The following is a 23,963-nucleotide window of genomic DNA, read 5'->3' on the forward strand; positions in this document are numbered from 1 at the left end:
CTCAAGTCTTGTTGAATATAATGCCACAAGCTTGGCACACCTATCCTTGGCCAGTTTCGCCCATTCCTCTTTGCAGCACCTCTCAAGCTCCATCAGGTTGGATGGGAAGCGTCGGTGCACAGCCATTTTAAGATCTCTCCAGAGATGTTGAATCGGATTCAAGTCTGGGCTCTGACTGGGCCACTCAAGGACATTCACAGAGTTGTCCTGAAGCCACTCCTTTGATATCTTGGCTGTGTGCTTAGGGTTGTTGTCCTGCTGAAAGATGAACCGTCGCCCCAGTCTGAGGTCAAGAGCGCTCTGGAGCACGTTTTCATCCAGGATGTCTCTGTACATTGCTGCAGTCATCTTTCCCTTTATCCTGACTAGTCTCCCAGTTCCTGCCGCTGAAAAACATCCCCACAGCATGATGCTGCCACCATCATGCTTCACTTTAGGAATGGTGCCAGGTTTCCTCCAAACGTGACGCCTGGCATTCACACCAAAGAGTTCAATCTTTGTTTCATCAGACCAGAGAATTTTCTTTCTCATAGTCTGAGAGTCATTCAGGTGCCTTTTGGCAAACTCCAGGTGGGCTGCCATGTGCCTTTTACTAAGGAGTGGCTTCCGTCTGGCCACTCTACCATACAGGCCTGATTGGTGGATTGCTGCAGAGATGGTTGTCCTTCTGGAAGGTTTTCCTCTCTCCACAGAGGACCTCTGGAGCTCTGACAGAGTGACCATCGGGTTCTTGGTCACCTCCCTGACTAAGGCCCTCCTCCCCCGATCGCTCAGTTTAGATGGCCGGCCAGCTCTAGGAAGAGTCCTGGTGGTTTCGAACTTCTTCCACTTACGGATGATGGAGGCCACTGTGCTCATTGGGACCTTCAAAGCAGAAAAAATTTTTCTGTAACCTTCCCCAGATATGTGCCTCGAGACAATCCTGTCTCGGAGGTCTACAGACAATTCCTTTGACTTCATGCATGGTTTGTGCTCTGACATGAACTGTCAACTGTGGGACCTCATATAGACAGGTGTGTGCCTTTCCAAATCATGTCCAATCAACTGAATTTACCACAGGTGGACTCCAATTAAGCTGCAGAAACATCTCAAGGATGATCAGGGGAAACAGGATGCACCTGAGCTCAATTTCGAGCTTCACAGCAAACGCTGTAAATACTTATGTACTGTACATGTGCTTTCTCAATTTTTTTATTTTTAATACATTTGCAAAAACCTCAAGTAAACTTTTTTCACGTTGTCATTATGGGGTGTTGTGTATAGACTTCTGAGGAAAAAAACGAATTTAATCTATTTTGGAATAAGGCTGTAACATAACAAAATGTGGAAAAAGTGATCCGCAGTGAATACTTTCCAGATGCACTGTACCACTTGTTAAATTAACAGCTTTTGTGCATTTGTATTTTGTTTTGTCTAGATTCTTTTGTACAATATATTGTATTTTGACTATTATTAATTGTGTCATTATTCCAGAAAAGGAGCATTTCCGGCCAGAACACCAGCACCCTTTGCCTTCATACATGGAGTACACGCTCAACAGTTCCATTAAAGCTTACCAGACCAATTACTTTCCCAGCAAATGCACAGAAAATCCAGACAACACCAATCAAAGCTTTGAAATAAATGTTGGGGCTGGAATGCAGACCTTGGGAGGAAAATGTGAAGGGGGTCAGCTGAAATTCTGTGATGGTCCCCTAAAGTCCAGTACTGCCTACAGGTAACACTTTTTCTTTATTTGTTTCTTCTTTTGTTTACTGTAAGCAAATACACAGATTTAAAACGATGTCAATGTACTGTATTATGCCAGAATAAGCTCCAAATTTCTTCATGTATGTAACAAGTAAATGACAAAAGTAACAGAAAATAATAGTGAGAAAAATAATCACAGTAAGCCACACAAAAAAAGGTCACAAATTAAATATGTCAACATTCACTTTGTTTATTCATATTGATATAAACAGTCTGTTGCAGGAATTCTTGAGCTACTTTCCAGTATAAAACTGCCAAAAGCTTAAATGTAATGATCTTTTATATTATAGTCATTCTTTCCAAAATTCTGTCACATGTCAAAGTAAAAATGCTGAACTTATTGTGGGCAGCTGCGGTGGGTTGGCACCCTGCCCGGGATTGGTTCCTGCCTTGTGCCCTGTGTTGGCTGGGATTGGCTCCAGCAGACCCCCGTGACCCTGTGTTCGGATTCAGCGGGTTGTAAAATGGATGGATGGATTGTGGGCAGTGTGAGTAGGATCTTTATGGATCTGATCGGGCATTTTTGGGACAGGATCTGCATACAGCTGTTAAATAATATTTGATTACTTCCAATATTCCAGGGAACCTTTCTGTTGAGCACAGAAAGGCAGATCAGAAAAAATGTGTCAAAACCTCACAAAATAAATAAATGGAGCACTGCCAAAATGTGATGATTAACACTGAAATTGCTTAATTTGCAAAACAATAACAGTTTTTACTGAACTTTCTTAAATATACTCATGGTGCAATTACAATATCATTCTGAAATACACGTAGTTGTGGGAGATCTATTTTAGACTTCATATATTAATATGTACAGGATTTGTTCTTGAGTTTTTTACTTCTTTTTTTACTTCTTAATTCTTATTTTTCACTACAAATTTTTTATTTCATTTAATTTTCAACAGACAATGGGATAGATAAACATGGCCATGTCTCACTAAGTTGACTGACTACTTTAGATTATACCTTGCATATTCTAAAACATGTAATCACCTACAAATATACCCTTTTTCATAAATTATGTTATGGAAGTCCTCCTCAGAAAGATTTTTTTGTGGTGATCAAAAACCTTTAGTCTAAAATGGAAAGGAATGGCAATTAAATGAATTACTCACCACTCCAGACCAATTATAATAGTTAATAATCCATTGTAATCTTTGTTAAGAAAGAATAAAACCTGACTACAGTAGTGGATGTTCCTGAGACAGACACTTTACTAAAACAATGATTATCTCTAGAAGAAGCTGTCCTGAGGCATTAATGAACCACAGACATCCATAAATCTATAGAATTAATGGAATCACTAGGGACTGGAGAATAACCTTGTATGCAAGGCTAGAAACAAATATGTTCTGAGAGCCAATACATCACAGGATACATTTGCACAGGATTGTTTTTGGAATTAACAGTTATTCTAGCATACAACTTCTTGGAATAAAAACATCTGGGCAGAAGCCCACAGAGATATCAGGAGAACAAGCAAACTTCAAATAGTCTTCTGGAACTGTGAGGCTGTAGTGCTAACCACTTTGCCTCACACTTTGCCATCCCAGGATTAGAAAACTTTTATTTCTTATTGTTCTTATGTAAATAAAAGTATGAAGGAGCAAAGCAACACTTTTTTAAATAGTGCAGACAAAGCTGTTTGTTTACATAACCTTTATGCACAGTTTAAAAGAAACAAAGCCATTATACTGGCTCTTGCAAGTCACTCATATCAGACAAGGAAACATCATATTATTTGTGTTTGCAGTCTATTTATAACATTATCGCCTATACCACTCCCAATGATTTGAGGCATTTATGCATTTTCTGATTACACTATCTGATCAGTATGTCTGGTAATGTACTGATAAGTAGTAAGTTGTTTCATGTCAGAGTTGTTTGTGATGAAGTTTGCAGGGTGTAAAAATGCAAAGTTAACAAAAAATAGCACAGAAATAAAATACAATAGTTTTTCTATTCTGCAAACCAATGGCAATTTTAAACTTTGATAGTGTTACTTTTGAAATTGAGATTAAAGATTTTTATTGTCATGTGTAACCTCCTTGATTTTAATTCTTATCGACCCTTATTCTCTGAGTAACACATGAAAAGCTGAATAGTTTAATTAAGAAAAAGAGAATTTTCAGTTATAGAGTGTATGATGTACTATGCAACATATACTGTATATAGCAAAGATAAACAATGCAACATCCATCCATCCATCCATTATCCAACCCGCTATATCCTAACTACAGAGTCACTGGGTTCTGCTGGAGCCAAACCCAGCCAACACAGGGCACAAGGCAGGAAACAAACCCCGGGCAGGGCGCCAGCCCACCACAGACAATGTAACATACAACAATAAAAAGCAATGTGCTATGTTTAATTTAGTTGAAAGCTGCATGTAAAGTGCACTTCAAACACTCAATATGATCGTCACAGAAATAAACTTTAGAAAGCTATAGGCACTATGTTCTTGGAGCAGTAATAAAGACAGACTGAAGACATTTTTGTGCTATTATTAATTGACTTAGACATTATGTTATTTTTTCCAGAATTAGCATCAGAGCATTCACACAACTGAGTAATGAAGAACAGAAGACGTTTACCCAGACTCTGTTTTCAGACACCATTTTCTCTGAACCAATAATAACAAAGTCAGGTAAGCTTGCTTACATCTTGTAACTCAATACATAGTGCAAAATATACTCTATTTTTTTTTCTTCATACCACAAATGCATGCAAACTCAGTGAACTGTTGACTGTGACTCATACATTGTAAGTAAATCTATGTGTGTGAATGAGTGTACCCTCTAATGGGCAAACAGCATGTCCAAGTATGATTTCTGCCTTTCACCAGATATTCTCAGGGTCACCCTTGGCCCCTGCAACCTTAAACTGGATTAAGCAATTTGATAGCAGTTGGATGATATTAGATTTGACCATATTAGTATGTTGAACGTTGGTGTTAAAAAGAGAGGATTAAATCCGAAAATGCTTTTTATATTGTTGTGCTATTTAGTAGAGTAAACCAAAGTGTTCAAGTTAAGAGACCAAAAGACATGCTTTGTGATTGTCAGTGCAAGTGACAAGTGACTAATCTGATTTACCTGGATGAACCAGTTTACACCCTTGATTATATGCAGATCCTTAATTTCATCTCCTTGTGACATGAGTGTGTCATATAAGTACTGTCAAATGCCATGTAAGTAGCACAAAAAGACTGTCAGGTTATGTAAGCAGACACAGTTACAGTACTTCAGGAGATAGCACTGTGCATTTGTGATTTATAATTGTGTATTAGTGGATCACATTTTTTGTGCAGATCATGTTAACAGTAATCAGTCCTCTTAAGAGAAAATTGTAGTATCTGCTATCTAAGAGAATGATATGAAGAAGAAAAGAAATGCTGAAATTTAGCATAAAGAAGGGAACTTGACACATAATAAGATGCAGGAAATGGCTAATGACTAAACATGTGCCTGAAAGTGACCTTAGCACAATCTTCTTCTTCTTCTTCTTCTGGCTGCTCACATTAGGGGTTGCCACAGCGGACCATCTTTTTCCATATCTTTCTGTCCTCTGCATCTTGTTCTGTTACACCCATCATCTGCATGTCCTCTCTTACCACATCCATAAACCTTCTCTTAGGCCTTCCTCTTTTCCTCTTCCCTGGCAGCTCTATCCTTAACATCCTTCTCCCAATATTCCCAGCATCTCTCCTCTGCACATGTCCAAACCAACGCAATCTTGCCTCTCTGACTTTGTCTCCCAATTGTCCAACTTGAGCTGACCATCTAATGTACTCATTTCTAATCCTGTCCATCCCCATCTTTAACTCTGTTACCTCCAGCTCTGTCTCCTTCTTTCTGGTCAGTGCCACCATCTCCAACCCATATACCATAGCTGGTCTCACTACCGTCCTGTAGACCTTCCCTTTCACTCTTGCTGATACCCATCTGTCATAGATTACTCCTGACACTCTTCTCCACCAATTCCACCCTGTCTGCACTCTCTAAAAATCAAATAGTTACATTAGGAGAACTGACAACTGAATGTCTTTGAGGACAAAGTAAAAAAATCAAATATATGCCTGGTTTTTCTGAGCATAACATTAGCCAGACCAGCAACTGTTTACAAGAGGATTTGTAAAATAAAGACTAGCTGTCATATATACTGTAGGACTCTTATTTTTGAGAAACAGAGGTTTGGAACAGAAACAAAGTGATGAAGGTTATATGGTAGAGTTGTGTTATATAATTTCAAAACAGGTTAGATTTAAAAATTAAAGCGATGTGAGTGAGATAGGTGATTAGAAAATACAGAGTTCACGTTCATTAAAAATATAGTTGTGTTTGTGAATATTTCTTTTGCATTTGGTGATAATGCAATTGTAACCTCCTTTGGCCAAAGAGGGTCATTTTTGGAAGTCATGGGCTTGCTGTGCCATTTCAGCGGAAAGCAAGAAAACACCAGGCTTGAATAACAAAGAGAATAATTGTAACAAGATACTGTATCATACTTTTAAAAAGAATATTGGATAGGTTGTGATGGACTGTCAAAAGTAATATACTTCAAAGGGGATGTGGATGCAACTACTACGGGTGACAAACCCAATTCATGGGTTTGATACATTGATACATTTTCGAGACAAGAGATTTAATGTTCAGTGGGTGGAGGGCTGAGGGGGACTGACAGCTGTTTGTTTTATTTACCAGACCTCAATTTTCTTTATTTTGACAGAGCCACTACGTGGAGTTTTAGAAGGAATTGGTGCTGGCATGTTCCTTATTTTAATGCTGATTTTAGTAACGGCATTGCTGATCTGTCGTCAAAAAGCTAGGAAAGTGTAAGTATCTGATATGATAACTTTTTTTTATATTGAATTTATGTTATTCATTAATACCCAATAGAAGCCATGATGGTAGTTAATGCTGAACAGAAAGTATGTGGCATTTTAGTATAAAACCATACCTGTATAGAGCGAGGAAGATATAGGTAGAGGTTGTGGACACTTTTTGTGACTGAAGACAGAGAAGAAAATTAAAATTAGTCAAAACCTTTTATTGATACATACCAGGCAAGGGTAAAATGTCAGAGAAACACAGTCCTAGGACACCGCGCTTCATCTGCCTCGAGCGCAGATGTCCTTGTTCTTTTATACCTTTCTAATCTCCTGATCGTTGACCACGTAAGCAAAAAATAGCGTCCTGACTCATTGTACTTTTCCAATTTTGTAAAGTCATTACCCTAAAGGTATATTTTCTTGTCACACACATCATCAAAAGAAAACTTCCAGAAAGTATACATGCTTCTTGTCACGTACGCAAAACACAAACAAGTTTCATCATTCTGTCCTATTTTCTGTACACACATACATTTTGTTCAATTACATCTTTTTATGTTTTCACACTCCTCCCTTTTTGAACAAAATGATGTGGGCAATATAATTCTATCTTGAAATGGTTGATGAAGGGGAAGGGGGAGAGAAAGTGGAAGAAACTATACGAGACATGCGCTCCTCATGTAGCATATATGCCCTTTCCATAGAGGCGGTAAAGTACTTAGATATTATATAGCGAAACAAAGGGATAATACAACAACCAAATAGGAGGAGGAGGCAAAATGTCACAACCAAAGAAATGAAAACAGATCTTATCCATTGTCCCCAGGATCCGAAGGAGGATGTAAACCACTGATCCCAAGGATTTGTAATGCCAGAATTAGTGGAAAGTTCTTTAGAGAGAGCAGTGAGGCCTGCCAATGCACGAGTTATTGATCCATCTGGCGCGGTATTATTTGGAATATATGTACAACAAGCATCACCAAACATAGCACAGACACCTCCCTTTTCCGCAAGTAACATGTCCAAGGCTAGACGATTTTGCCAAGTCATCAGCCGGCAGCAACTTGATCCCTAGCTTTAAATCTGTCTGGGACACCCCTAGGGACTCCAATAGCATCTATGTATACTCCAGGGCCATGTAAGGAGATATTAGTAGGCGTATGGAAAAGGGAGCGGGTATGTCGGAAATAAAAAGGAGGTGTGGAATAATATGGGGAGTGAGAGGGAGGTAAGGATAGAAGTCTAAAAGACATAACTAATTGGATTGGAGCACAGGTACCAGACCAGTTAGGGGGAAGGGTGGCAAATAATTTGGACCTACGACACATCCACCAAATATCTGATCTAGGAGTGGTTTGGGAGAGAAGAAAGGAAGACAGAACGGTGTTCAGAGAAAAGTTAACCGGAAAAGTTTGAGAACAGAAAGAAAATGGTAAATCTCCTACCCATGTCGTTCCATAAGATTTGAAACATGTATAATTTCCTTCGTGAGTTTGAAACATAGGGGTATCCATGTGACGGGTGGGGGGAAAAAGAATAGATAGATTAGAACACTTTGAACCAGAGAGGGGTTTCTTGGAAGTAGTGAATAAGTACAGAAGGCAGGGCAACCCCACGGGGTCAGAAATGTTAGATAATGGGAAAGGGACTGTAGCTAAATGGGGACGGGCTGCAGCGCACACATAACAATGAGAACGATTAACTTGCTTAGCTGAATAGAGAACCCACTGCAACCATCTATTCTGATCTCCATAACCAGTTTCTACTGAAAAAGTGGATGAAAGGGTAGAAATATTCATAATCTTAACAGGAGAAAAATCTGAACCAAAAGTTGGGGAGATGGGTGTGTGTGCCAGAGAATGAGGGGTGTTAGTAACAGGATTGTCAATCTTAATTAGAAATTTCCCCAAAGGGTCTGTTCCAGATACATATGCCCCTAATACACAAATACCTGAGTCATGTAAAGAGGGGTTCTTCAAAGTAATGATCAAGGGGTTACAATGGTTGTCAGCACATTCATGAGAGGCATGTCCTTTTATGATAGAAAACCGATTTTTCAAACCGTATTTTTGGGCCTCAAAAGGTTGATAACCCCAGTCCTCAGTTCCAGTGTTAGCAAAAACCCATTGCCAGTTGTCGCAGTCACTTCCCCTCATACACACGTATTTGTCAGATCCGGTCCACTGGGCTTGTCGACCAGTCCCACAGTTGATAATAGAGCAGAAATCAAACTGCACTGATGTGGTAATTCCCAACGGGAAAGTCAAGGTGACCAGGGCAGTAGACAAGGGAAAAGAAAAACATAGTAGCACAGCAATCAAGGGTGCCATCTCTTGCAATGTGAGGCGTGAATCCAGGCAGGCAGTCCTTCAACTTTCACGGCGTGTGGTGTGGATAGAAGAATTTGGAATGATCCTCTCCACCTAGGCTGATGCCAGTGTTTCCTCCGAGTATCTCGAACCAGGATCCAGGTGCCCAAAGGAATTGGTAAATCCTTGGAAAGGGGGCTGGTCCTCCAGGTTCGATTAACCTGCTGGTGGATTTCCTTCAACGAGGTTCGCAAACCTGCAAGACTAGAGAGAAGATCATTGTCCACAGTATGCAAATTCACATTACAACCATGCCAACGGGCATGGGACGTCCGGTCAGAATCTCAAACGGCGATAGTCCCAGTTGTCGGTGTGTCCGTCCCCTTAGTCCCATTAAAGCTAAGGGTAGTGCATCCGGCCATGATAAATTAGTTTGTTCACAAATTTTTGCGAGTTTAGCTTTTATAGTGCCATTGCATCGTTCTACGATGCCTCCGCTTAGGGGATGGTATTCACAATAGCCAGGTGGTTAATTCATTTATAATGGAGTTCACAAAATGAGTGCCATTATCTGTTTGTAACTTTTGAGGGATACCCCATCTTGGAATAATCTCTTTAATTAGTGCTTTAGCTACTGTTTTGGCATCGCTGTGTTTTGAAGGGAAAGCCTCTATTCATCGGGAGAACACATCGACAATCACAAGACAATATCGGTACCCTTTAGACGGGGTTAGTTCAATGAAATCCATTTGGAGGTGTTCAAACGGACCCATTGGATTAGGGGTAACGGCGGGACTTACCTGGGTACCTTTTTCCCACATTAAACTTTTGACATATTGCACAGCATCTACAAAATTGCTCTGCATATGTAGAGAAACCTACAGCTTCCCAATGTTTTTCAACATCTCGAACCATGGCATCTCTTCCTGCGTGATCGAGGCCATGGGCGATTTTTGCCATTCCTGGGAAAGAGGCTTTTGGGAGAAAAGGTTTGTTAGTGTGTTTATGAGTCCAGACTCCATCAGAGAGGGACCCTTCTTTGGACCATTTTCTCCTTTCGATATCCGTGGCTGCATTCTGTAAAGAAATAATTTGATTATCAGGGTCCTGGTCATTTCTCTGTTGGAATAAAGAAATTGGTGTGTTATTATATGCAGCCTCTTTAGCAAAGTGGTCAGCTAATTCATTCCCTTTGCTAGCAGGATCCTGTTTTCCTGTGTGAGCTTGACATTTAACAATCGCTAGCTCCGATGGTTTGGTTATAACTTCTAAAAGGGATTCGATCAATTTCTGATGTTGGATGGGTTTGCCAGTACTGGTCTTAAGTTGTGCTTAAAGGTTATCTATGCAACATACTTAAACGCGTCTTTTCCTTCATGCTTATTATTAACAAGGAAAACATACGTGCTTGAACCTTTATTCGTATCAAGTGTGCTGACCACTGCGTCACCATGCTCTTCCTTTATAGTACCTAAAATACACAACTTCCATTCATATCACAATTAGACACACATTCATATCACAATTAGACACATTCCGCTTATCGCCAAAAAACTTGTCTCCCTTCTCATGTAATATTATTAAAAGAGTATTTTTCCTTCAAACTTGATCAGGGTTTAAAAGGAAAAATATTTTTGTATATTTACAAGCCTTAAACAAAAGTGGAGACATTCATTTGCGCTAAACCAATTACACAAATCGATAATTATCTTTTTCAGTTTTTAGTTAGAGCTCTCCAGTACTGGTCTTAAATCCCCTTAGTTTCCATAGTGTTCCATGATCATGGCAGACTCCAAAAGCATACCTGGAATCTGTATAAATTGTTACGATCTTCCCTTCGGACAGCTGACATGCTTGAGTGAGTGCTACGAGTTCAGCTGTTTTGTGCACTTAGCTTGATGAAATTTGATTTGCCTCCAGCAGGCGGTCCCCTTGGACCACTGCGTAACTAGTTGAGATGTGAAGTTTTTGCTTGTACTAGGATAGAATGTACAGCGTGAGGCACTTTAACTGTTAGGGGGCTCATGAGAACTACATCCGTGCTTGCTAATACAGCTTCTGTTGTTGCAGCCACAGCACGAAGACACGGAGGAAGTGCTGCAGCCACTGGATCCAGTTTTGTTTTAGAAAAAATAAGTCACCGGTCTTTGTTTATCTCCATGTTGTTGCGTCAGTACTGCATTCATAAATCCCTGCTTTTCGTCCACGAACAAAGTGAATGGACGAGAATGATCAGGCAAACCTAGCGTGGGCGCAGATAAAAAAAGTAGCTTTGAGGTCACAGAGAGCCTTCTCAGCCAATTGTTGCAACGGCTGTGCTCTTTCAGTAAAATTTAGAACCCACTGTCTGCAGTAGCCCAGAATACCTAAAACAGACATAACCTGTTGTTTTGTTTAGCTGCAGCTTAACCTTAGAAACTTTATGGCCATTTTCCCACAGAAACAGCAACAATTTCTGGGTGTCTATTGTACAATTTTCTTCCGTCGCGATGTCATCTACATACTGTATCAATGTACTACCTCTTTCCGGCCAAAAGCCGTCCAAATTTTTTGGGCAAGAGCTTAACCAGAAACACAAAGGGCTTCTCTGTATCCCTGAGGCATGACGGTCCATGTCCATCGGCGGTACCGCGTTTGACGAGATCGGGATGTACGGCGGAGATGCCAGCCTCTGCTTCGGGAGACAAAGGATATTGGGCACGGTGCGAGCGGAAGGAGGATTTCGGGTGGATCACCAGAGGCTCACAATGGGCTATCCTTTGAAACACTACTTTAGTTATTAAATGGTCAGGAGTATCAAAAATACCTGGAGTAACTTGTAACCAGTCTGTTCTTTCAAGGCATTTTTCCACCCATGGTCCTATTTTCTCCCATTTAACAGTGTGTGATTTAGCTAAGGAAAAAAAATGAGGCACTATTTTGCCAAGATAATATATGTGCTGTGAGCATGTAAAATGAACAGAAGCAGCTGCCTTTGTGGATGAAATAGAAACACAGTAGATGTGAAGGGTTTCGGGGCAAATACCAGAAGTAAGGAAAGATTCTAGCCAGGTGGTGTCTACCTCTATAGGGAAGTATTGGGCAGTACAGTGTAAAATGTCAGGGGCCTGTAAATTGGGAAAAAGACAAGGGGAAAAAGAAATGTAGGGCTTTGAGGAGAATGGTGTGTGGGGAAATATCTAAAAGAGGGTTTGGGGTAAGGGGTAATTTGACACAACAACTTGGGGGTTGAACAAGGTATGTCCGCCAGGACGTGACTGGACTTGAAGAGGTTTTGATACTTGAAGAAGGTGAGGTTGTCCAGAAGCAGTAAGCACAGTAACAGTTTCGTTCGAGGTAGGGACCTTTGCCAGCGAGCGAGTGGCACCAGTGTCGATTAAGAAAACAGTCTCAGTGCCATCAACGAACAATGTCAGTAAAGGATCAGTCTCTGAATTATGGGTGAGCAAAGGTAGTTGAAAAGAGTGGCTGGAGGTCCCAGCGTTTTCCTATGGCCAGTATTGTTAGTCAGGGGTGTCAGAGAAAACAGGTGGAATAAGGGGAGGTGGGGGCTGTTGCTGTCTGTGAGGGCACTCCCGACGAAAATGTCCAGTTTCACCACAAGCGTAGCAAGAGAAGGAATTAGCATTGGAAATAAAGGGAGAGGGAATAAAAGGATTCTTAGTGTGGTCAACAGGAGGAGCTCTAAAACCACCTCTTCCTCGTCCTCGTCCCCTTCCTCTAAAGCCATATCCTCGACCTTGGTCAGGAGCATTCCTGGTATAATAGTTCATCTGTGCTGCCAATAATTTGGCATGAGAGTCCGATTCGGCATGTTCAGCATGTCGTTTGACTTCATCAAACGTGGCACTTTCCCACTCAATACAGGAAGTGCGGACCTTGTTTTGTATATCAAAGCGCAAACCGGAAACAAAAGGTGGAACTGCAGCTCGGGTGCGGTCATCAGCATTTCCCAAGCCCGAGTGATTAGCCATAAGGTCTTGAATCCTATGTGCCCATTCATCAACCGTCTCGTCTCTTTTTTGTTTTGCAGCAGAAATAAGGGACCAGTCCGTTTCTTTTTTTATATTTTTCTGCAATATTTTGTCTCAACGCCTCCCATTGTGGGTTAAATTCGCCTTCTCCACCTATCCCCTGTCCTCGAGTTAAAGCTGGGTTCCATACCCATGGAACGTCATTGCGGACATCCCTGCTAACAGTGGCCCATGTGGTCCCAAACTTTCGACGAAGTACCTGGGTCCATTCAGCAGCATTAGGCTTATACATGCTATCTAACTGATCAAGTTGTTCAACAAATTTTAGTCCTCCTACTTCCTTTGGATCTGGAAGTGCATTCACGACATCTTTTAGTTCTTGGATGTCCCAATTCCGATTTATCATAACTGTTGTGGGATTTTGTGGTCCAGCTGGATGGGCAGGGTTATAATGGGGATTGGGAACTTCTATTAAAGGGCAAGTAAGTGAAGGATTAGAAGAGAAAAAAGTTGGAGCTGGTTTGTGACTTCGAGTGCATTTGGAGACGGGGGTTTGTCTAGTACAGGGTGAGTCATAGTGATCTGTGCCTGGGGAATCATCAGGGGAAACTTCTGCTAGTTGTAGTGCAGGGGGGGGCAATCGGAATGGGGGATAGAGGAGGGGATAATAGAGGTGCCTGAGGTTGGTTCTGAGGAGGGGAAAAAAATAATAGGATAAATCTAAACCTGTAATTCTATTCTATAAATTTTCTAGGAGACCCATTTTTACGGGGCGTCTGTTGATCCTCCGAAAATAATTCTTCCAGCATTAATGATTTTTGATCCCCCTGTGCGGCGATTAACAGGCTTACTGCTAGTGATCCCATTATGTTCCCTTGCCCTCCCGGGTCCTGTATTTAATTTTCCAACTATATACTGATTCGCCTAATCCCTTGTGTACGTATGAATCAGCGAGGCATTAAGTGTGCCACTCACTAAACCTAAACTGTTCCCTTCTTAGTTTCAAGGGGAGACACCTAACTATCGGTCCTGATCCAGTTCCCAGGAGAACACGGTTTTGTTGCTTATTCCGTATGTAGATTTATTTATTTTTCCATAGCGCTACATATCTTCCATAGCTACATATCTTCCATAGCGCTACGTGTCATTCCGTTCCTAACAGCAATCCTGCAATCTATGCTCTTTTCGGTTTATATTTCCATACCACCCCGTTACTCGTCCCGTTAGCCTGTCCGCTCACATCCCCGGATTCCAGCTCAGGTGACTTCGTGTCCGATTCGGTTCAGCAGAATACTACATCAATACGTCCAGCCAAGTCTAGGATATGGGTGAGGCCAGTATCCTTTCGTCAGACCTTTCGTATGCGTCAAACTGCTTGGGTCAAGTCTCCATCACCTTAAGCAACCCGTTGAGATATGAGTATGACTAGACGGTCAACAGGAAACTCGCCCTCCCGTTATTTAGAAAATAAAAAAAATGTTCGGAAATCCCCCGGTGCTTACCCCAGCCTGGAAGTGTGCAAGCTCTGTCTGGAAATCCGTTCAGTCACCGTGGATGTAGCAAAGAGGAGACCAGGGGCTCCTCACGCAAGAACTGTTTCAGGACAGGGCAGTCCTAACTTTTGCCGGAGCTGCATGCTCTGCTGCCGGAGCTCAAGTTAACGGCAGTCCGCTGGTAAGACGGATCACTGAAATGGTCTCGCCGGAGGAGTCGACCGGCCGTCTCTTGCCCCACGTTGGGCGCCAAAAACTGTGGACACTTTTTGTGACTGAAGACAGAGAAGAAAATTAAAATTAGTCAAAACCTTTTATTGATACATACCAGGCAAGGGTAAAATGTCAGAGAAACACAGTCCTAGGACACCGCGCTTCATCTGCCTCGAGCGCAGATGTCCTTGTTCTTTTATACCTTTCTAATCTCCTGATCGTTGACCACGTAAGCAAAAAATAGCGTCCTGACTCATTGTACTTTTCCAATTTTGTAAAGTCATTACCCTAAAGGTATATTTTCTTGTCACACACATCATCAAAAGAAAACTTCCAGAAAGTATACATGCTTCTTGTCACGTACGCAAAACACAAACAAGTTTCATCATTCTGTCCTATTTTCTGTACACACATACATTTTGTTCAATTACATCTTTTTATGTTTTCACAAGGTTTAACATGGAATCAAGCTAGCAAAGCTGACAGATTAGCAAAATAATTAAATAGTATAAAAATGATTATTCATAGTAACATAAGTAAACAGGTTTAACTGGTGGAACATTAATAGTTGTCTAAAGACATTGAGAACTAGAATCAGAAGTCAGCATTTTTTTGATCACAATATTGTTTGGAAGGTTTTCCAACAGACCAAAATCAGAAAAATGTGTGCTAATAAGTGGATGCCTGCTTTATTTTTTGCACAGAATAACAATGTTTTTAAATTTACAAGAGGTGTACAAATTGTGGAAAGCTGAATCTGTCACCCCAATTGCTAAAGCTTTAGACTGATTTACTTTAGACTGACTGATAGACTTTAGACTGATTTAATTAACTTATTTTATGATGAAAGACATAGTGAAGAGATAGCTACTACTCAGAGTTGAAGTAAAAAACTGCCTTCCAAGGGTAATATTTATAGACTAGAGCAGAACATTTACCATCAAAGCTAATCACCAAGCAGTTAGAACTGGGACAAAGTTCCACCCCCTGCAATTCTATTATAGTCTTTATAACTTGCAAAGACCAGTATGTGAAGATTGGAAGGATTATTTCCTTTACATTTCACACATCACAACAACACCTTATAGGTTAGTGTGCTGAGCCCACTGCTGTGATCCTTGTTCAGCTATGACTGCATGGCTAGATACAGTAAAAAATTTGTCATAAAATCTACTGATGACATTACCATCATAGACTTGTGCATCAACAATAATGCTGTAAATTTCTTGTAGTCACCATCACTGATGACATGAAGTGAGCACAGCACATCTTAACTATCAGCAAAATGATGTCTGAGGAACAGACCAAATGTTTAAGTTTATGCTCACCCACTTCTATAAGTATCCTGGAGTCCATCCTCACTGGCTACATTATATTCTGTTACGGCACCAATATAGTTCACAAATACAAAGCACTGCAAAGGGCGTTGAAGTTGGCACAGAACATTGCTGGCAAACAGCTCCTTTCTATTGAAGACATATATAACACATACTACAAAAAGAAAGCAAATATTAGGGATATCTGCCATTCTGCTGATTCAATTTTCTCCATCTTCTGTTTTGGTAAATAGTATAGGACCATTAGCACTTGCACCACAAGATTCAGGGATAAATTTTACCCCCCAGTTAATAAGGCTATTCAAAAAGTGCTTAAACTGTGTCAGTTGAGGGAAGGACAAGTTTCAAATAGAAGGTTGGGATGCCAACTGGTCCCCCCAAGTTACTTGAAACATAAAAAAAAAAAAAAAAAAAAAAAAACAATGAGCACATGTTAGCACTGAATTTATAATTGTTAAGTCTTTAGCCATTGGCATCACAGCAATAGGCTCTGTAGAGTGGATCACATGTCCATATGTTGGTACACTTATCTCCTGAATAAGAAAAATCTGACCAAAAATACAGTATTTTTTAGGTCCCTGGAAGTTCGTTGTAACGGAATTTTACCTGTATTGAAGTTGGAATGTTGTATAAAGAGGTGCCTATTACAGAGTATTATTTTTCTTTTTACAGAAATGTACAAGAGAGGCCAATTGCCAGAATGAGTGCTCGACGAGAGAGGCCCGTATCTGTTAGCTTACACTTGGGAATAAAAAGGTAAAAACAGCAGATCTCCATATTGCATTTTTATCTCCAAATAAATTTTTTTTACTGTACTTAACAGTGCAGTTAAAAGCATACAGTATGTTGCTAGTCCCACTGATGCAGAAATGTACAACAAAAATGAACACGAAAGAAGCCCATAGCAGAAACAATTTCAGCAAACTTGATGACAGTGTTTGTATCATTCTTAGAAATAATCATGCATTAGTGGAAAAAACAGCAATGGGCTGAGAGTACACACCTAGAATGTTCCATTACTCACAGTAAAACAGTTTTATCTCTCAAGCCTGACAGACCGGAAGTCCCAGATCCATTTACACCGGTTGGGCTTTCAGTCCAGGGACCCTGAGTTTCACTACTAGTTTCACTGTATGAAATGGTACTGAATGCTAAAACAGAGTAAAAAAAAAACATCCTTCTTACGTAAGTCTTACTCTGCCAAAGTGCTAAATGGGTGGCTGCAAAATTATTTTACAAATTAGAAATTAGTAAGCCACTTCCATAAAGTATGTTTTATTTGAAAGTCAATCAATACATTAATAAAGTTATAAAATAAACCTCTTTCCCGTTGAATAAGTGAATATTTTTGTAGGCCCTGTGTTCAAATAATATGAGATGGACTCTTATGAGTCTATATCATTATAATGGTATCTCATGTAACTATAGTAACTAATCAATTGATATTGATTGTTCAGATTATTAGCTATACGCTTTAAAATACGTCACCAACAGATCAGATCCTGGAAGATAACTAATAACCTAAATAACTTAATGTAATTTTGTGCCATTTCCATTGCTTAGTCTTCACTATTGTATTCACTAGCCTTAAACCAAAGTAGCAGTACTGTCACAAGGTTAAAAAGAAAATATGTTTGTATAAAACATGTCCCTGAGTCACTAATTTCTTAGCAGTGAAAGGAAGACAGACTGCAGAAAAAAATTAGTCTGACAGATCCTATCACTAGCATAAAAGGTAAACAGTAAACCTACCTAGACCACCGTGTAAGTTCTTATTTCACTCTGTGACTCTTTGCAGGAAGTGTGAGCACCTGTCTATTTTCAGTAACCCCTAATAGGTTTAAACACTACAGTGCTATAAAAGAAATAATGAAAAATGCCTTGAAAAGCAAACAAGAGAAAACAAACAAAATTCACAGAAAATAATGTGCAAATTGCACATTATTTTGATAACTGAATGGAGTCTGGTATTGCCAGAAAGATTGGGAGAGCTGACAATTTAACCATTCCTGCATGTCTGTTCATATAGTGTCCCTTAAATTCCGTGACAGCCATAATGAATCTCTTTAAAGCAGTGAGAGATCTTCAGCAAACAAAACAAAAAAAAATAATGTACTAAGCAATATGAAAAATGCAATTGAATAGTTGTAAACTGTGACACTTACAAGAGATTATTGATCTGTCTACTTTTAAACGTAAAGTAAAATATATCACTACATCCTGTCTTGAATTCTAAAAACTGATATGGACAGTAAGGAATTAATAATGGTGTTGGTTTTTTTTCCCCATTTTTAGCAGTCGACGAATCTCCAGGTACTGTTTATTTATTTTACTTTAAATAACATATACTGCATAATCTTACACTTTTCTGTATCTTCACAAATACATTTTATTGTTTCAGTCCAATTAAAATTGAGGAGTTTGATATTCATTTCACCAAACTTCAGGCAGATTCAAATTATCTTCTCTCTGAAGAATATGAGGTAAAAATCTTACCTTTTTTAACTAATCATGTTTTCTAGTATTACAGCTATATATAATTATATATCCATTACTTTTGATAGGATCTTAAAGATGTTGGACGAAACCAGTCTCTAGACACAGCACTTTTGCCTGAGAACCGAGGGAAAAACCGATACAACAATATACTCCCATGTAAGTTTTATGGTTTTATACCTCTTTTATTGTATCCTTGTATTGTATACAAAACCTACAAACATCCTCCTGTATACTTTAAATCATCTCTAGAGTAATTATAATAGCACTGTGAGCATTCACACTTTAACAGATTTCAGCCTCTTCATACTGTATTGTACAAATGTTCGAATTGTCCTTGGCAACCTAATGAGATAGAGATTGCACTTTTCATTCCCTCTTAGCCTTTCTGCTCGTAAACACCACCCATCACTACTACCAATTGGATGGTTTATTTAGGTAAAACAGTGGAAGGATTATAACTAAGCCTTAATATTAAGTGGCAAAAGTGGAGGGCCAGCGCATCTGCCTAACCCTGTATCCCTAAACCAGTCCTCTTCTAGAACTGGTGTCCTTCGGTTATGCATACACATCACTTCATTTGCAAGGATTTAGTGTAGTGCTTGGCATGTGGCAACTTCAAGTTTTGTTTTTTTGTAACTTTCTGGATTTTCTTTATTTTTTTAAAATATAATAATAACTTATATATTATAATAATTTTAAAATATTAAAATCCATGGTTGGTTGAATCCCCAGATGCAGAGAGCTGACTGTATATACTGTATGTGTAGTGATCATTTGCAATATCCTTGTAAAACAATTAGAATTTCTTGATCCAGATTTCATATGTCCTATTCCAGAACAGTATTTAATGATATTTGACATTCTTCGACTCCAGAAGGGAGGCGGAAGGCCATGTCATCCATTAAATAAATAAACAGTGAAACATTTTTTTATAAATAGTGAAATGTTTTATGAAGATTCTTCATTTTTTTAAATTTCATACAATATAATTTTTACATCATTATTTATTTAACTTCTACAAAGTACAGGCTGCCATTGAAAAAGTAAGTTAAAAATGCCACAAAAAGGTGGAGTGACCAAATAGCAATGTTTTTAGATTATAAAACACAAGGTCCTGAATGCGTTATTTGAGCTGGCTATGCTAATACTGCAGAAAAGTAAACTACATTTCACTGTTCATTTGTAATATGTAATAGTATTACTCACTTTGGATAAATGTGTTAGATAAATAATAAATAAATATAATAAGTATAAATAAATATGTATTCATTTGCAATTTGTTTCAGATGATTCCACCAGGGTCAAGCTATCATACATTGATGATGATCCATGTTCAGACTACATTAATGCCAGCTATGTACCAGTAAGTGTTTGTATTCATTGTAGTTATTAGGAAGATTTTACAGTTTTCTATCCTTTGCACAGTATCACTCACTAAATATATAAGAAATTCTGTAAACGAGAAGAGACCTTTTAAGTTTTGTTTGTCTCATTTATTTTTCTGGTATGTTTATTAAGTCATTTCTGATATTTCTGTTGTGCAACCCCTTTGACTTTTGAGTCTGTCTAGGTGCATGTTTATGGCTAGACTTTTGTGTTTTGTGTTTGCGTTTATATGCTAATGATCATGTGGTTCATAACTTTGTTGTTCTTTTCTTTTCCTTTTATCTTTTATACAGTACTTTGGTCAACAAAATATTATTTTTAAATGTACTCTGCGATTAAAATTTGCCTGATTGCTTGCTTTGTGTAAATATATAGTTCTTTGTTTCTATTAATTTGCCTTTGAGACATACGAAGGATTCTTTGTTGAAAGGGAAGGAGATATAACACCCTCAGGTCATAGCCTATAATCCTTTCTCAGGAATTAAAATTTATTAAAAGCACAATGTGTATAGGCAGTGTCTTATACTAAAATGGAAACATCTCTGCAATGCATCACTATCTCAAACCATGAATGTATTAGAAATGTTGACCTTGGAGATAGATACAATAATGCCTGTTTTTTTGTTTTACTTTTATTAGTAATTTTTTTTACCTTACTATAACAAGTATGGTCCCAAGGTGTCACACATTGCATGGCTGCACTCAGGTCCTAATTTGGGATCCTGAGGTGATTCGTCATGTGGTGGGTGCAGCAACGCACTGTATGAATAGTAAATTTAAACAGTTCTGTCTAATGATTTTAACATTGAGTACTTTTACCACTACAGAATATTCTGAATAGTTAGATGTAGGTATCCCACAATTATTTTAAAGTGCTTTGGATTGAAAATAATCCTGACATTATAATAAAAATATCTTCATATGTAATTTTACATATTCAGGTTCCAATAAGAATGTGTCACTTTGTAACATCACATATTTAAATTATAGGCATTATTACAACTGAAGATATTCATCTAGGCTTAAATTACCTTACCCTGAATGGTCCATTGCAGGAATGTGGTGGAGAGGTGGGGCTCAACACCATAGCATCTGGTAAAAGGCAAGAACCTTTCGTGGATGTTAGATCATTACTCATACATAGAAAATTTACACTTGGCTGTTAATCTCACATACAGTATATGTGTTTAGGATGTGAGAGGAAATTAGAGTATTTAGACAAACCTAGTGGATCTGTATGAGGATGTGGAAAATCCAAACAGATCATGAGGTGAATTTTGGGAATCAAATATTTTAGTCCTTATGAGGCAGCACCTTTAATCTCTGTTGCTCTTTGACATACATTTAGACTATTTAAATTAACAGTTTTTATTTTAAAGTCAAAAAAATTTATTTATTTTTTTTCTTACTGCAGGGTAATAACTTTCGGCGAGAATATATTGCCACACAGGGTCCTCTGCCAGGTACAAAAGATGACTTTTGGAAAATGGTCTGGGAACAAAATGTGCACAATATTGTTATGGTGACCCAGTGTATAGAAAAAGGACGGGTATGTTGTTTCAGTGTGATATTGTTTGTTTGTTTTCTTATTTCTTCTTTTGATTTGAAATACATGCAAATAATCATTAACTACAGTCATCAACCATTCCAGTATTATTATTGTAATTTCAATTATATTAGTATATACTGTAATTATGCTATTAAAATTGTTCCTGATAAAACTAATATCTTCTATGTACTATACTTCTGTATATTCAATGCTGGCTGATCTCTTTAATGCAGGTGAAGTGTGATCATTATTGGCCTTTTGATCAGGATCCTCTTTATTATGGAGACCTTATTGTTCAGATGTTATCAGAATCAGTTTTACCAGAGTGGACCATTCGGGAGTTCAAAATTTGTAATGTAAGTTCCTTTTTTAATTATTACCTGTTGCACTAAATATTCATGTATATGCCATATTTCTTCATTCAATACTATCCAACTATCCAGCCATCCATGTAAAGCTAAGCTAATTAAAAGGGCAGGCTCAGTTACAGGACACACTCTGGACCTCCTGGAGGTTGTACCAAAGGAGAGAATGAAAACAAAAATAAGTGCCATTATGAACATCACACATCCTCTCTCTGACATACTAACACTGAGGACTTTCAGTAAATGAATCATTCATCAGAAGTGTGTCAAGAAACACTACTGAAGCTCCCTTATATGAACAGCAATAAGCCTGCATAATACCTCACTGGGACTGTGACAGTCAAGTCAGGTGTTTTTCTTTCTTTCTAAATTTTCTTCCTTTTTAGTCATTCTTGTGTGTGTTCATATATATAAATCTGTCTATTTATGTATTCATTTAAAGAGCTCCTGTAAAAAGCCAAATAAAGTTCTGCCTGTATATTTAGAATTTTTAAAAATGTTCTGATTGCTTACATTAATTCAATCATGGACTACACAGTTAGTCACTATATACTTAAAAATATGATGAGTCACTTGGCAAAAGAAGTAAATAGATCTTTAATAAGATAATTATAAAAAAACAACACAAATCCATAGAAGAATTACATAAGAAGAATTAATGGAGAGTTTTGGAGTAATGGAATCAAAGTCAGTCTCTAAATACTATCAAAATTGTATAGAAACTGTTTGCAAGTATACCCACAGGCAACACACTTTAGAAACTGTTATATTTTAAGGAACTGGCAAAGATTATTCCCAGTCAATCACAAGGTATCAGAAATTGACATTTTTCAGCCATCTAAACAATTTTTTAACACATACACCTATCTATTGAAGATTACCTGTAGCAGGGTGTTATCAACCATTCCCCATAATATATACAACCACCAACTCTTTCTACTACTTATCATTCCATTTCTGAAAAACTACATTCTATCTACCTCACCATTTCCACAAACTGCACATTCCTGGACTTCATGCTGTTTTCTTATTGCAGTTGCATGTAGCTATCTAACCAGTATTAAGATTTTTGTCATAAGAATAAAAAAGATGATTCTCTGAGCAACACAGAGGCATCATAGGTCTTAGAGATGCTTTTCATAGATACTCATATATATGCCTTCGTTAAAGTGAACTAAATTGTTTCCTATTCTTAATGCTTTTTTCTTTTAGCAGTAGTTTTTACTGCTTTTTTGTTGTCAAAATCTTTACAAAAAAATTCCTAAATTATTATGTTGGTTCTGCCACCTGGAATTTATTTTTGGAATTACTTAATGATTTCTCCATTTTCCACATTTACAGTCTTCCAGCAGTCTTGAATGAATTTTCAACAAAAGACTTAACATTGCTTTTTAAGAAACCAAAACTTTTTTATTACACTGCTACAAAAAACAATTAATTTTTCAAAGTTTTTTAAATCCATTGTGAAAAAACCTCAAGAACAACAAAAAAGGTTTAGTATAGGCACCCTGTATACTTGAAGATATGCAAAGAATTTGAAGAAAATAATGTCTTTACAGAGCAGGTTCAATACAGAGCTGAATAACATGACACAAAATGGCATTTATAAAGGCTTGAGGGAGGAAGTGAGGTCATCAGAGTCAGGACTAGAAGTGAAGTTGTCAGGCAAGACTTCCTTCTGATGGTCTGCAGAGAAGGAAAGAGAGGAAGTGTTATCTGGCAGTGCCAACCCTCAGACTGGCATATAATCACACTTATCTGAGCCTGCAAACTGTTTCCTAATTGTACACCATAGATACAGTCATATGAAAAAGTTTGGGAACCTCTCTTAATTTTTTAGATTTTTGTTAATCATTGGCTGAGCTTTCAAAGTAGCAACTTCCTTTTAATATATGACACGCCTTATGGAAACAGTAGTATTTCAGCAGTGACATTAAGTTTATTGGATTAACAGAAAATCTGCAATATGCATCATAACAAAATTAGACAGGTGCATAAATTTGGGCACCCCACCATAGATATTACATCAATACTTAGTTGAGCCTCCTTTAGCAAATATAACAGCTTCTAGTTGCCTCCTATAGCCTCCTATGAGTGCCTGGATTCTGGATGGAGGTATTTTTGAACATTCTTCCATACAAAATCTCTCCAGTTCAGTTAAATTTGATGGCTGCTGAGCATGAACAGCCTGCTTCAAATCATCCCATAGATTTTCGATGATATTCAAGTTAGGGGACTGTGACAGCCATTCCAGA

The 23,963-nt window shown here is 38.3% G+C and overlaps 1 protein-coding gene across 2 annotated transcripts in view; it reads left to right on the forward strand.

The window, feature by feature from the left end:
* ptprb (protein tyrosine phosphatase receptor type b) overlaps positions 1-23,963 on the forward strand; it is a 136,456-nt gene that overhangs the window by 91,220 nt on the left and 21,273 nt on the right. For both annotated transcript variants that reach the window (XM_028820577.2, XM_028820590.2), the window contains 10 exons: positions 1,474-1,717; positions 4,293-4,399; positions 6,481-6,586; positions 16,582-16,665; positions 18,205-18,222; positions 18,311-18,392; positions 18,474-18,564; positions 19,695-19,771; positions 21,209-21,343; positions 21,577-21,699. In XM_028820577.2, coding sequence (XP_028676410.1) covers positions 1,474-1,717; positions 4,293-4,399; positions 6,481-6,586; positions 16,582-16,665; positions 18,205-18,222; positions 18,311-18,392; positions 18,474-18,564; positions 19,695-19,771; positions 21,209-21,343; positions 21,577-21,699 — 1,067 coding nt within the window. The remainder of the gene's footprint in view (positions 1-1,473; positions 1,718-4,292; positions 4,400-6,480; positions 6,587-16,581; positions 16,666-18,204; positions 18,223-18,310; positions 18,393-18,473; positions 18,565-19,694; positions 19,772-21,208; positions 21,344-21,576; positions 21,700-23,963) is intronic.

This window comes from Erpetoichthys calabaricus, chromosome 1 (assembly GCF_900747795.2).
Source record: "Erpetoichthys calabaricus chromosome 1, fErpCal1.3, whole genome shotgun sequence".
Taxonomy (NCBI): Eukaryota; Metazoa; Chordata; class Cladistia; order Polypteriformes; family Polypteridae; genus Erpetoichthys; species Erpetoichthys calabaricus.